This window comes from Muntiacus reevesi, chromosome 2 (genome assembly GCF_963930625.1).
Source record: "Muntiacus reevesi chromosome 2, mMunRee1.1, whole genome shotgun sequence".
NCBI classification, from domain to species: Eukaryota; Metazoa; Chordata; class Mammalia; order Artiodactyla; family Cervidae; genus Muntiacus; species Muntiacus reevesi.
Genome location: NC_089250.1, coordinates 162,981,181 through 162,994,679, shown reverse-complemented (window position 1 = coordinate 162,994,679; position 13,499 = coordinate 162,981,181). Strand labels below are relative to the sequence as shown.

The window sequence follows — 13,499 nt, the reverse complement described above, 5'->3', positions numbered from 1 at the left end:
ATTTGTTTTGACTTGAAATGAGACAACGTAACGTAACCACCCGGCAAAGCGTGGGTCAGGCGAACTGCCCGGGGAAGGAAGGGAGCGCGGGCCCCGGCCGCACTCACGGAGGATGCTGCCTGCTGCTCCTCCGCGTCCCGGTGCGGCCCGGGCCCCCTCGCCCTCCCCGCCGGGGTCTCGGGGCCGCTCGCAGGCGTCGGGAGCCGCGCCGAGTCGGGGCGGCGGGGCGCGCGGCGCTGATTGGCAGAGCGGGCGCCGCCGTCCAGGAAACGGCTCGGGTTTCAGCGGGGGCGTGACCCGCCGGGAGGGGGCGGCGGCGGCGGCGGCGGCAGCGGAGAACGCCGCGGAGAGCCGAGCGAGCGGGCGGGCGAGCGAGGGAGCGAGCGCGGCCGCCACAAAGCTCGGGCGCCGCGGGGTCTGCGCGCGGCGTAGCTGGCCCGGCGCGGCGACTCCTTTCCAGGCTGGCGGGGCCCGGGCGCCCCGAGGCCGCGGCTTTCCTCCGCGCTCCGAGCGTTCGCAAGTTGCGAGCGAAGTTTGGTGGAGGAAACGCCAAACCCGACTCCTTTCTTCCTCCCGCTCCCCAAATCCGAGCGCAGCCCGCGGGCGTCATGCCCGCGCGCCTCCGCAGCCTGGGGTGCGCGTGAAGCCTCGGAACTTTGGCGCCGGCGAGGACTCCAGGACCACTTTTTTTTTTTTTGCGGGGAGTTCTTCGTTTGCTCCATCCCGACCCACGCTGGGCACAGGAACAGACCCGATCACCGGGGATCGTTGCCATTCAAGGTAATCGCCGAGTCGGGCGCCTCGGGGGAGCTTCGCGGGGCGGGAGAGTGGGCGCGGTGGAAGCCCGAGACGCCCGGTGCACGGCCCCCCAAACGGGGGGCTGGCACTGTGGAGGCGGCTCCCTGTCCTTCCTCTTTGGCTGCATAGGTGATCGGGGAGCTGGGTGCCTGCTGACGGCAGGCGTTTGGGAAGTTCTGCCGCTACCACCCCCATCCAGATGCTGACATCTGCTTCTGGCGATGACACCCCACCCCCCGCGCCCGCCTCCCTGTCAAACTCCGGCCGGCGCACTCCCGCTGGCCGGGCGCAATCCTCCGACCCTGGAGCTGGTGGGCGAGCGGCGGGGCAGCCTCGCTCGCTGATGGCACAGCCCGGTAGGTCCCGGACTCGGAGGGGGCATCTTCGAAGTTGCCGCGCGCGTTCCGGGGCCCGGGGAGCCCCCGCTCCGTCTCATCTAGGCTCAGGCCGGGGACCCTTCCCCGGGAGGGGTGCGCTGAGGTGGGGCTGGCAACACCTCTGTAGGGTAGGCGAGGGCTCGGGGCGGGGCTGGCGCACTGGTAAGGGGGCTGCTCCGGTTCCCCGATTGCAGTGCCCTTCGGCCTCCCTGGCCCGCAGCCGCCGTCTCGGCTGGAGGGAGCGCGGTACGCCTGGGGCTAGGGGGCGAACTGGACCGACTTTTTCTAGTTCACTGCCTGCTCTACCGGCAGCAGCTCGGAGATGTCGAAAGCGCAGGCGAGTTCTAACTTGCGCGCTCATTCTTTCAGCGCCGGGGCCGCGCCGGGGAGTCAGCCGAGGGCCGGGCCAGGCGCTGGCTCCGACCCTCGCGGCCACAGGGCCAGGCGCAGGGATTCGGCCCGGCGCCTCGGACCCTCACCAGCTCCCCGCGCCTCCCGCTCCTTTGCAGACTCTTCTCCGGACCTTCCTCCCTCTCGCCCAGTTCAATAAAACCACCCTTAAAGGCAAACCTTCTTTCACCCATTATGTGTTTGGTGTGAAACGCTATCAACATTTAAAACCCCATTGTCCCCTGGGTCCCAAATCCCTGTAAATCTTCCACCGGCCTCGACTCATTTTCATCTGAAAAGCCTGTTTAGTTTGAATAGAAAAGCAATCGGGCGCCCCTCTCTCTCGCCCTGGAATGTCAATTAAAATGCAGATTTCTCTGAGCTCTTTAGCGCCCCGAGAAGGGGGAGACAATCACTATATTCCTAGCACACAAATCAAAGAACTACAATTGAAACCGGGTTGGTGGTGTTGAGTTCTCCCGGAGCTGCTGCAAGTTCTCGTTGGCTTGTCGGGGGTTAACGGGGAAGAGAAGGTGGTCCCGGGTCAGCCTATATTTTGTCTTGAAATTTCAGTGTGTTGAGGAATTCCCACCCCCACCACATCTGACCTCTTGGGAGCCCCCTGCTCTGTTCAGCCCTGGGGGGCCTAGGAAGGCTTGGAGCCTGGAAGGTGGGTCTGCCCCCTGGGGGCCTGGGCAGCCCCCCACCTTGCCTGGCACTCTTGACTGATGGGAAGACTGCCGGGAACAAAGCTCCCAAGTGCTTGGGTAGAGGCTTAGTTAAGGCGGGTGATGTATTGACTTGTCTTCTTGAAGGGCGGAGGGTTTGGGAATGTTCTGTAAACTGCATAGATCTGGCATAGGGACCACTCCCCAGCCTAGCCCTCTCACTTGTCACTTTGCTTCTTTGGGGGCAGCCTTGTGCTGAGGTGAAAATGGACGTGGAAGGGGGGAGTTGGGGAACGGGTGGCCAGGAAGAGCCATCCATCACTAGGAGGGTGACAACTCCTCCCGGGCCCAAGCGGAGAAGAGAGTTCCCTTTCAAGGGGAAAAATAAACACGCTGGGGCTTTCACTGAGGCTCAGACTCCAGGAAGGATTATGGTATTGAAGGCAGGAAGCTGGGATTGTGGCCGCCAGCGGCACGCTGGGCCTGTGTTCCCAACACTGAGCCTGGGGACCTTATTATCCCGCCCAGGAGGTCCCTCCATACCTTTGTCCACTCGGGTGAGGAGTTGGGCAGTCCTGCCGCCCTCTGCCTCCACTTTCCAGAGATTTGGGAAGGAAGGGGGGCAGCTGCGGAGTCTGGATCTGGAAATGGCTACATAAGTCAGTTGCTGGTGCAAGCTGATGGCGTGAAGGGATGGCTTGAGATGGCTGAGGTCACTCACTGTCCGCCTCTCCCTGCAAAGGAAGCCCCTTAAGGCTGGGACAGGTGGGTGAGGGGGCTGGGAAGCAGTCTGGGGCCCACTGTCTTGCTGGGATTTAAGACTGTTCCCGGAGTTGTTAGAGGCAAAAAAATTCCCATGCATTCTGGAAATGCTTTGTAAATCAGTGAGAATGTGTGTTCTCCTCCCACGTGTATGTAGAAATAGATATGGAGTTATCTTTTGAGGCTCTTACCTCGAAGAGGAATAGAAAAACTGGCCAAAGAAATCCTTCAAGCAACCTGAAAGCCCCAGGTGGGCGCACGCACTCTTCTTTTGCTGTGAATCACACCGTTTCACGTGTGCTTTCTTTGAAGAAGAGGTTTTCTTTTTTCCTCCTCTTTTCCCCTTACCCACTCTAATCCTTAGTCAAGGCTGAAAGTTTTTTTCTGATGTAACTTTGGGGACGTTCAGGCAGTATTGAAATCCCAAGTCATAATGTGAAACATGAAGTCTGCAAGCAGAAAGCATGGAGTTTCGAGTTTGTATATTAAAGGTCTCACCTCCACTCTCAATCCTATAAAATGTGGTTCTTTCATATATAATTCACAGAATCTGTGATTGGATCAAATTCTCTGAAGCTTGTGCATTTTGGTTCTTATTCTTAGTAATTGATACCGAACAAATGTAAAGTTTTGGATTATCTTAAGCTTGGAAATTTCTCTTTGCTTTTGGATTAAATGGGTGAGCAGATTAGTACATTGAACACCCCCTGGTAACTTCTGTTCTGAAATTTTAGCCAATAAGTTAGCATATTGAAAGTTACTGGCCCAATCACCTACCCTAAGAATAATTTACATATCATTGTCACCATTATCATCATTAATGAACACCCGTGTTATTCAAAGGAGTTTGCATCTGCCCCGTTTCTTAATGTACTGTCTAGTTTGAAGACATCCACTAGGCCTGGGCTGCCATTCGTCACAGTGGAATGGGATTCAAGCTTTGAATCTCTTTTTGGGATCAGCTGCTTTGAATGTACTGCAGTCCCGTTCATTCTTTGTAAGTGGCTGCTTGGCGAAAAGATTGAAATACATTTCTGCATTTGAAAATGAATCTTGACAAGTGTAAACTGGTGGGAATTTTTGGTCGCCTTCCTGGGATTCTTTTTATTTTGCTGGTCTCCTTTCCTCCTGAGGTCTCCAGGGAGGGTGGAGCAAGCCACTTAGCTCCAGCCCCCAGAAGCAGACGCCTCTGAAGCCCAGTTGGCGTGAGAGAAGTTAACGAGAGGCTGGCTATGCCAGGAGCATCGTTAACTTGGCTTTTGTAGTTGCCCTTGAAACTAAGGTCACGTAGCTTCGACTTTTGGAGGGCGGGAGAGGTGACAGTGGGTAGGAGGAGAGAGTCCACTTGCCCAGCTGAAGTGGCTGCACGTATCTGGGTCCTGTAGCTACTCTTTTTATCTCTGTTTCTTAAGAGTAGGCTTTCTCAACCATCAGCCTAACACGTTTTTGTGGACCGGTCTGGTGGAAACCCCTGGGACTCAGGTGCGGATGGAAGGTATTTGCAGATGATGAAAGAGAACTGGGTTGAGCTGAATTGGTGTTGGGGAAGATTTCACTGACTCGCCGTGTCTCTCTCCTCTAGAGGCTGCAGCAGCAGCAGCGGCAAGGCCAGTGAGCGGCTGCCGCAGCACCTTGGTTCCTGAGCCCACCGCCGGCTGAAGGCATTGCTGCAGGCAGTCCATGCTCGTAGAGGAAGGGTGCAGATGGGATTAACGTCCACATGGAGATATGGAAGAGGACAGGGGATCGGCACCGTAACCATGGTCAGCTGGGGTCGCTTCCTCTGCCTGGTTGTGGTCACCATGGCAACCTTGTCCCTGGCCCGGCCCTCCTTCAATTTAGTTGACGATACCACGGTTGAGCCGGAAGGTAAGTTATCTCATTTTGCTCTCGGGGTACCAAGTTTGTTTGGGGATTAGTCTGGGGGAAGTGGCCCTGAGGTCAAGGCCTGTTTGAGAATCAGCTGCCCCTTGTGTTGTGAAGGAGACTTCCAAGAGCGGGAGCTTGTGGCTCTCTGCCCCCTGCAAGCCAAGGATTACAAGAGAAGGTTCTCAGCTGTCACACTGCGGGCAGGGTGGTGTAGTTCGGTGGTTTCTTGGCGTGTGCGTTTTTCTCTGTGCTGGGTAAAGGAGGCGGCCGGCAGTTCATCCAGTGCCAGGAGAGCTGTGGCAGGCAGCTCGGAGTTGAATGCCATCTACCACTCCCTGCTTAGCCGAGAGAGTCTTGCTCACAATGTAAAGGATAGCAATTTGCTGCAAAAGGAGTCACGCAGGGAAATTGCCAACCTCTGAAATGCTGACATTTTATTTTCATTGTCTAAGGAGAGGGAGCTTCTGAACTTCAGCGTGGAGAGGGTTGAGACACTACATTCTTTTTAGCCCTTGTAATTCATAATACTTAAGCCACACGTCACAGAGCGGCAGATTCTATTTTAGGTCAATTTGAAATGTACCTGGGCCTTTCCCGAATCTCTGAGAACTTCCAGATCTAACAGGGCGTGCGCTGGTGTTTCAGCTGTGGAAATTGCATGCAGGCAGCACATTATGCATTTTTGGAACATGCAGAAAGGCATGAGGCCAGTTGTGAGCACAAAACAGGGCTGAATTTTCCCGCCAGGCAGACTTGGAACCTCTTCTCCCGGGTCCTTCCGCGACGTCGGTAGCCCAGCCCCGACTTGGTGCCGCTCGAGATCTGTCATCAGTAGGGAATATTGGTAGCTGAGTTATTTTTCGAGTGGTAATCCGAGAATAAAACGGCAGATCCTAGCACTCATCGCCACTTAATGAACCTGTTTGCTGAGAGCCCACCTGGTGCCCGCTGAGCTCGGGGGGCCTGGTGGGCTGTGGTCCGTCAGCCGTTCTGGAAAAGACACCCTGCTCGGAAGAGGACTGCAAGCCCGTTCAGAAGCAGACGGAGGGGAGGGCTGTGTCCCCGTCCAAGGGGGGGCTCCCACCGAGACCCCAAGTCCTGCAAGGATAAAGGCATATCTTTTTTTTCTAAAACGGAGGCGCTTCTTACCAAAAGCTGCTCAGCAGTCACAAGTGGAGGCTCGTGCCCTTTTTCTTACCCAGAGGTTTGCAATAAACAGGTGTAGTCATGTTGCAGTGGCTTCCAGGTCTCCGGTAGGGAGCCTGGTAGGAGTTTGTGTCTGCAGTGTTCACAGGCTCCGGCTCCAGGGATTATGGAACTGCCTCCTGGTGACAGGAGCACCACTGTCACTTGCAATGGGGATGCATGTTTAAAGGGCTTAATGTGAGGGAAAAGGTTCCCGGTTTGTGAAAGTCATGCCTGTACGTCTTTAATTTTGCTAATAATTAAAATGGATGTTTCTCTAATTGCTGTTTTCCCCGGGGTGCATGGCTCAGCACACTCACCGAGGCTGCTGAGTGGGGGGGTTTCCTGCAGTGTGAGCCCAGGAGCGGCCCAGGTTAGGAAGAAAATGTCATTTTTCATTTCGACTTTCAGGGCAGTGTGATTGGAGTTTATTTCAACATAAAGTGTAAAATGGTCCTGGAGGACCTCTTTTTATCGTCTTTAATTATTGAATGGAGTTTAAAAATGTGTGTGTACATACTGGTAGGAAGAGGTGAGGCAGAGATGGGGAGGGAAGTGGAGACAGACAAGGATGCAGTACCCCTGACAGTTCTTTGTGTAAAAATGTGCATCCAACAATGTGAGTATTGGAAGGACGTCTTCCCAACCTGGCATCTGTGAATGCACTTGGGGGTTGAGGGGGGGTGCCTGAATTCCCTGAAGTGGTAGGTCGTATTTTGGGGTTCACAGCTCCTATGAGGTTTGCGTTCAGAGTTGTGAGAGGTTTTTTCCAAACAAAGGTTTAGTGGAAGCTGTGCAAAACCCTACACAGAGGCGGCTTTGGAAAAAGCACACAACCCCCTGGCCCTCAGTTTCCCTTTCTGTCATCCGAGGGCTGGATTAGACAATCTTCAGGGTCTCTTTATTAATGTTAAATGAATATTAATATCCTTGGAAGCCTTCTGATGACCTGCCTTAAAAGGGTTGCTAGGAGATTTAAGTGGGTCTGGATGTAAAATGCTGTCCTGGTGTCTAATGAGCACCTGGGACAAGTTGTTGTCGTGGTTTGCCGGTGAGTTGGACACGCCCATCTTCCCAGTCCCATGGGCTGGCTGTGTCAGTTGCCACAACATCAGGAAACATCTAGGCTTTTGGAGATAGTTGAGAAGAAAGTTGCTCCCTGATGGAGGAGCAGCTGTGTTGGCTTTCTGTAGGGTCTGCACTTCCCCTGTTGACTGATTTGAGCCCTAAGATGAGTTCTTCCAGCGCAGGAGTTTGGCTTTGGTGTCAGAGGCTATTAGGAAGGTAATCTAATTATAGACGAGAGAGAAGAATTTTTAGCAACTGGAAGCAGACTAAGTCCGGCAGCTCCAGTTTAGGCTGTGGTCCTGGCGAATTGGAGAGAGACCGACAGAGTCCCCCATCCATGTGTGTCCATCAATCGCTGTCTGTCCTCCACGGTGTGTTTTAACTATAGCTTTAGATAAAGTAAGTTCAACCTCAACCTTCTATCGTACAAGGCCTGATCTTGGAAGACTTTTTGACTTGCTAATATGGAAGCTCAGTTTAGATACATATGTCCAGAGAAAAATGTGACTAAGTTCCAGGGAGGGGCCTGAGCCCTCCTTCTAGAGGATCCTTTTCCAATTGTCCCAGCTTTGTACAGTATCATCTCATTGATCATCATCCCATCCCATCCATCATCTATCATCATGTCATGTATCAACATCATCTCATCTACCATGTATCATGATCATATATCCTGTCACCTGTCATGTATCGTTTGTCTTCTGGACACGTTCTGAAGTGGTAGCTGTGGGTTTGGGTCTACTCAGCTGACTTAAGAAGAAAATAATCTCTAGAAGATTTTGGTTGTTAATATTGCAGACTCAAAAGATGAGTATTTTCAGTTGGTCAGTCATTCTTGTCGGGGGCCAGCTGTGCAGGGTTTCAACTCAGTTACTGACTCAAGGCGGCCAGTCCTCAATGCCAAGTACTGTTCTGTTGATTAAGGTTCTGATTATTTATAGTCAAGCTTGATTACCCTGTAGCAGAGAGGACTCTTGCTTTCAAGTTCTTCCTGACATTGTCACCTACTCTGGTTAATTAAGTCGTTGTTGACTTTAACGACATCTTTGTTTACACCAGCCCAGTAGGAGTTAAAATAAAAGGCCTTTTCCAACCCAAAACCTTTAATTACTTTCCCACCCTCCAGAAAGTGTGATGCTGAAAAGCAACAGCCTGGGAAGAAAGTAGCTTCCTTTTTTTTTTTTTTTTTTGCAGTCAGTTTTGGGGCAACCTTCTGAGGTCATGCAGTCAGTCCTGAACTGATGTGAATTGGTCCAAAGTTCAATAGCAGAGAGATGGAGCAGGGGGTCTACATGAAGACCTCCCCACTGTCAGATTTTTCCAGGGTGGGTTAGGTCTTCCGTTAGAAGTATTGTAAATGCCATAATATCAGCCATACGCATTTAATTGCAAGTTAAAAGGGAAGAAAAAAAGAATATATCCGCATACCAAGAATGAATGATTTAAAATAATCTTCTGTTTTGTATTATCTGCATCTTTGTTCCTCAATATGAGTGTTAATATTTAAGAGTTGACTGTAACTTGATAGTTAGCTCAGGAACAAGGACTTATTCTTAGTAAATTAAACCAAATGCAGGCTTGTGCAGTTAAATACACAATGAAGTACACATTCTTTATTAGTATATAAAGTATTTCACAATTCATAGACAAAAGCTGTGTTTAATATTACTTCTAGAGCAAAAATTTGGCAAGCCCAGAGAATTGGTATTTGTATACTTTCTATACTGGTCTGCTGTGATGCAGATTTGAAGCGTGTGTGTGTGTTGCTGTTTTTATTTTAACCAATTAAAGCACTGCGAGGCGCTATGGTAAAGAACACGCCTCCGATGCAGGAAACATAATGAGACTCTGGTTCAATCCCTCGATTGGGAAGATCCCCAAGAGTGGGTACCCACTCCAGGATGCTTGCCTGGAGAATCCAATGGACAGGGGAGCCTGGCGCGCTACAGTCCATGGGGTCGCAAAGAGTCAGACACGACTGAAGTGATTTAGCAGGCACACCCCTACTAGATGACTAGCTCCCACTGGGCCATCACTGAAGACTTGTTGCTTTCAAGTCTTTCCCATTAAGTTGAGGGTGAGGATTCACATAACCAGAGCAATCCCTGTGAGATGTTTTCAATATCAAGCTTAATGAATAATTACATGGTTATGAAATAACTGGGGTAGTGTTTAAACAGGAAGAGTTTTGTTTAATGTTTACATTCTCAATAAAATGTGTCCAGGAGCCTTCCCGTTTGCAGTCTCTTGTTTGGGTGTTTAGGATAATTGTTAAAAGGCTATCTCCCCCTGGCACCCCCCGCCCCCCGCCCCCCATCAGAGTTTGGCTTAATTGTACATTTCCATTAAAAATCCTGTCCAATTTTAGCCTTTAAAGGAAAACATGGGAAATGGAGTTTGGGATTTTAGGCTCCATAGGAAATACAACTTGTGTGTTACTTTCTGCTGTGTTGGTGAAGATTTGTAGCAGGGTGACTTGCCTAGGTAGGCAGTTCAAAAGTGATTGTTTGGAAGTTTTTCAGGCTGTGCCACAAGTGGTTTTCTGATCCAGTGCATTTTATGAGGCTGTGCAAAAGACGCACGGTCTTTGTTATTATTTCGTTTTTCTGGAGAGATGACTTTTGCCTTCGATTTTGCTTCCTTTTTATGCTTTTGCTGTATCCAAGTGAGATTTAGAAATGGCTCCTTTTCCAGCTTCCCTGGCATTGCAGGACCTGGTGTGGTTAACTGTATCATAACCTCACCGTGTGTCCTTCTCTCTGACTCTGCTGTCTTGGTAGTGGTTTCTTTTAACTGACCGTGACAGTGTTGAAGGCCGTATGTGCCAAATCATGAACCTAAAGCAAGGGTGGAATGTTTGACCTTAAGCCGAAGAGGAGAAGGGTTTCCGATCTTTGAATCCACGATGAACAAACCCTGAAGAATTCAGCTCTGACTTGCTAGAGGCTCTTGAACTTGAGTTTATAAAGCTCTACGCAGCTCATGTTCCATTCTGGGGACAGTGTTTATCTTCATGGGAAGCCTTAAGGCTTTCTGGCAGCCTGAGAATCTGTACACAGTGGCTACTTCCTCCTGATCACTCAGGTAGACCTGGAGTTACCCCACTAGGTTCAGTTCTGGTTTTCCTGGATCAGGGAATGTGAGGAGGTGGGGAAGGGAGGGAAGGCCAGTTCTGTAAAGAAGTCTGGTTGAACAAACTGCTGGCCTTTTCACCGTGATGGTCCCCCATGTCCTGGAGATGTTTTTTTCTGAAATTAAGAGAGGTCACACTCTTCCCGAGTGTTTTTTTCTCCCTCGTTCTGATTGTTACCACTCCATTTTAGGGCATGATAGGCAATCCAAGATGGTAGCCACATCCGTGGTAGGTGGTGGTTGCAGGCTTTCACTGGCCTCTGTTTGTATAACTTCAAGCTTTTACCATTTATAGATTCATGCAAAAGGATATATAATGATCAGTTTAGACCACAGTCATCCTTAAAGAGTACAGGTCAAGCAAAATAGGCATGCTTTAGAGCTTCAGTAATTTGTGTTTTAGGAACTTTGGACACTGATGAAGTTTTAAGATGTTGGGTGTGAGCTGTTGTCACTTATTCCACTTTGGAATACCATAAGTAGTTACGTCCCATTCTGGACTTTTGCCATTTTCATGTGGATATTAAAAATTTCAGCTGCTTCTTGACTGTACTGAGTCAGGGAGCTAAGGTGTGGCCTACTCTTTCCTTTAACCCCTGTCCAACTAAAGCATGGTAAATTCCAAGTCATGTCTGAATGGAATGCACGTATATAGAATGTCGAGTCGTGGTGAACATGTTTTATGAGGAGGTCAAAAAAATAGCTTATAAGGAAAATACCGATAGATTCAGAATTGAGGACAAGGGACGTATATATTTTGTGATTTATATGCAGCACTTTACTTGAAAGAAAGAGCCCAGTTCCGAGCTCTGACATTAGTACAATAAACTCTGTATAAACTGTGATGATTATTTTCTACACGAGAACGAGTTACTATGTGTGACCTCTTTTTAAAGGCTAGTTTACTCTTAAGTTTTTCCATACGTGACCAGTTGTAATGTTTTAAAGATATCAAGACATTGAGAAGGTCAGCGTTGTGTGTTGAGGGGAGTGGGAGGTGGGGAGGTGCTGTAAGGTGAATAGGAAGATCTTTGCAGGGGTGAGTTGAGGGTTTAAACTCTTTGAAAATCCTTAAACTTCGGATCGTGAATAGATGATGAGATTGCCTCAAAGGAGTGTGACTGCCTTCAAGGCACCACCTTCCCTTGGGAGCTCACTGGTAGTTCAGTGGTTAGGACACAGCCCTTTCATTGCCAGCGGCCCAGGTTCAATCCCTGGTCAGAGAACTAAGATCCTGCATGTCCCTCACCCTCCAAAGAAGCCACCTCCCTCCCATCCCTCTAAGCCTTCTGACCTTGACCGAAACATGTTGCCTTCTTAGCGGACCCAAGTGGGCACACAATTAACTATAGATCCTAAATATTATAAAGGTTTTCAATTGAAAATCACTCACATCTGTAAAAGACCAGGAATCCTTTATATAATTAGCCTGAATTCTCCATTTGCTTTTTTTTTTCATAGACATGAGTAAAATCATTTTAAATGGTGTGTGATGTGCTTTCTGAGAACAGAAACTCTCCAAAGGAACTTGGCCTTGAGAGCTAGATGAGGCAGGTTTGACTCTCTATGATCTACTGGTGCTGTGACCTTGGATTTGTTAGATAACCTCTCTGAGCCTCTCTTTCTTTATCTAAAAGTCTATCTGATAATAAACATCTTGTAAGGGGGACCTTAAGGATTAAATGCAAATGGATGTAAAGCCACTACTGTAGTTCCTGGCAGATACTAGGTGCTCAGTGAATGCTCGTTTCCTCCCCGCCCCACCCAGCTTCCTCCTTTATGTAAAAACCTGAGATAGGATGTCTAGTCGATATTTCAGGGATGTTTACCCTACCATATAGGATGACAAGTCTTCTGATGAGAGGTATTTACATTAATTAAAATAGAAAGGGAGCTCTTGGCCCTGGTTTTATCCAACCCTTTTTATTATCTGGGGTATTTACAAGTCTGGACTTTAGAAATGTGATCCTTTTGCTGCTTGAGGTCCAGATAGTTCGGGGTTGACTTTTTTTTCCCTATCGAAAGAAGTCATTTGCAGCTATGTAATAACAGCGGGATGTGCGCTTCGCAAAGAGCAATGTATTTTCTCAGGGAGTTCTGTGTTTGGGGGCTTCCAGACGAAGGATTGTCAAAAGGCCCTATGAAGAAGGATGGAGAGAGACCCCCTGGCAGTCCAGCGGCTAGGACTTCATCCTTACACTGCAAGGGGCACGATCCCTGGTTGGGGAACTAAGGTCCTGCCTGCTGTGTGGTTTGGCCAAAGACAAAGAAAGAAGGATGGAGAGAGGGTTTTGGGATTGGTTGGCAGGAAGGAGGGGTGTTGCATTTTCTGCCTGGGTCCTGGCCCTTGAAGGGTGTCCATAGCATGCTAAGACGGGCTTGCCGGGTTGGTCTATGGTGACTTCCTCCAGGCAGCCTGCTGGGCCTTGCTAAGTGCACAGGTGTCTGGACTTCCAGTCTTCATGGCAGGGAGCTGGTTATGGTACCCGTGGTACTGGGGGTGGAGGGGAGCTGAGTGGTTATTTGCATGTTACACCCCGTGGGGGTTACCTGACAGGACAGGTGGGGCGGGGGTATGAAGGATGAGGGTGTGAGTAGGGGTAGGCCGTGTGGGTGGGGTCATAGTCTTTTTAGCTCATTCCTTCCTTGAGAGGATGAGAAGGCAGATGATAACAATAATTCTTATTGTCATCACATCTATTAAGTGCCTGCTGTGTGTTGGACCTTGTGCGAGATACCTTGACATATCATCTCTAATCTTTTCTCCCTTGTTTTATTGAGGTATAATAGCACTGTTTAAGATGTACAGTGTTATGATTTGACTTATATGTATTGTGAAATGATGACCACAGTAAGTTTAGCTAACATCCAGCATCTCATATAGACACATACACACAAAAAGAGAAAAGTTTTTTTCCCTCGTAATGAAAACACTCGGGATTTACTCTCAGTAACATTTATGTATACCAGCCATACGCCAGTGTTAACTGCAGTCATCATGTTTACGTTATATTCCTGGGACTTCTTTCTCTTTTAACTGGAAATCTGTACCTTTTGACCCACTTTCCTGTAGATCCTCCTCCCCGCACCATCTCTAATCTTAATAATGCAGTGGACCCCAGCTATCCACATTCCCATTTATACGGACGAGACTCTTGACCTAGACTCTTGGAGATGAAATGATTCCTCCAAGACTCCATAGTTAATGAGCACGGGCCCAGACCTTGGAGTCAATTTATTGGTGCAGCAA

General features: G+C 49.4%; 1 protein-coding gene across 4 annotated transcripts in view; it reads left to right on the top strand.

The window, feature by feature from the left end:
* Positions 1–318: 318 nt before the first annotated feature.
* FGFR2 (fibroblast growth factor receptor 2) overlaps positions 319–13,499 on the top strand; it is a 105,534-nt gene continuing 92,353 nt past the window's right edge. For 2 of the 4 annotated variants that reach the window (XM_065923451.1, XM_065923450.1), the window contains exons 1-2: positions 321–780; positions 4,578–4,864. In XM_065923451.1, the coding sequence (XP_065779523.1) occupies positions 4,699–4,864 (166 nt within the window). In that variant the 5' untranslated portion in view covers positions 321–780; positions 4,578–4,698. Of the gene's footprint in view, positions 781–4,577; positions 4,865–13,499 lie in introns of all 4 variants that reach the window. The other 2 variants (XM_065923452.1, XM_065923453.1) reach the window with 2 other exon arrangements.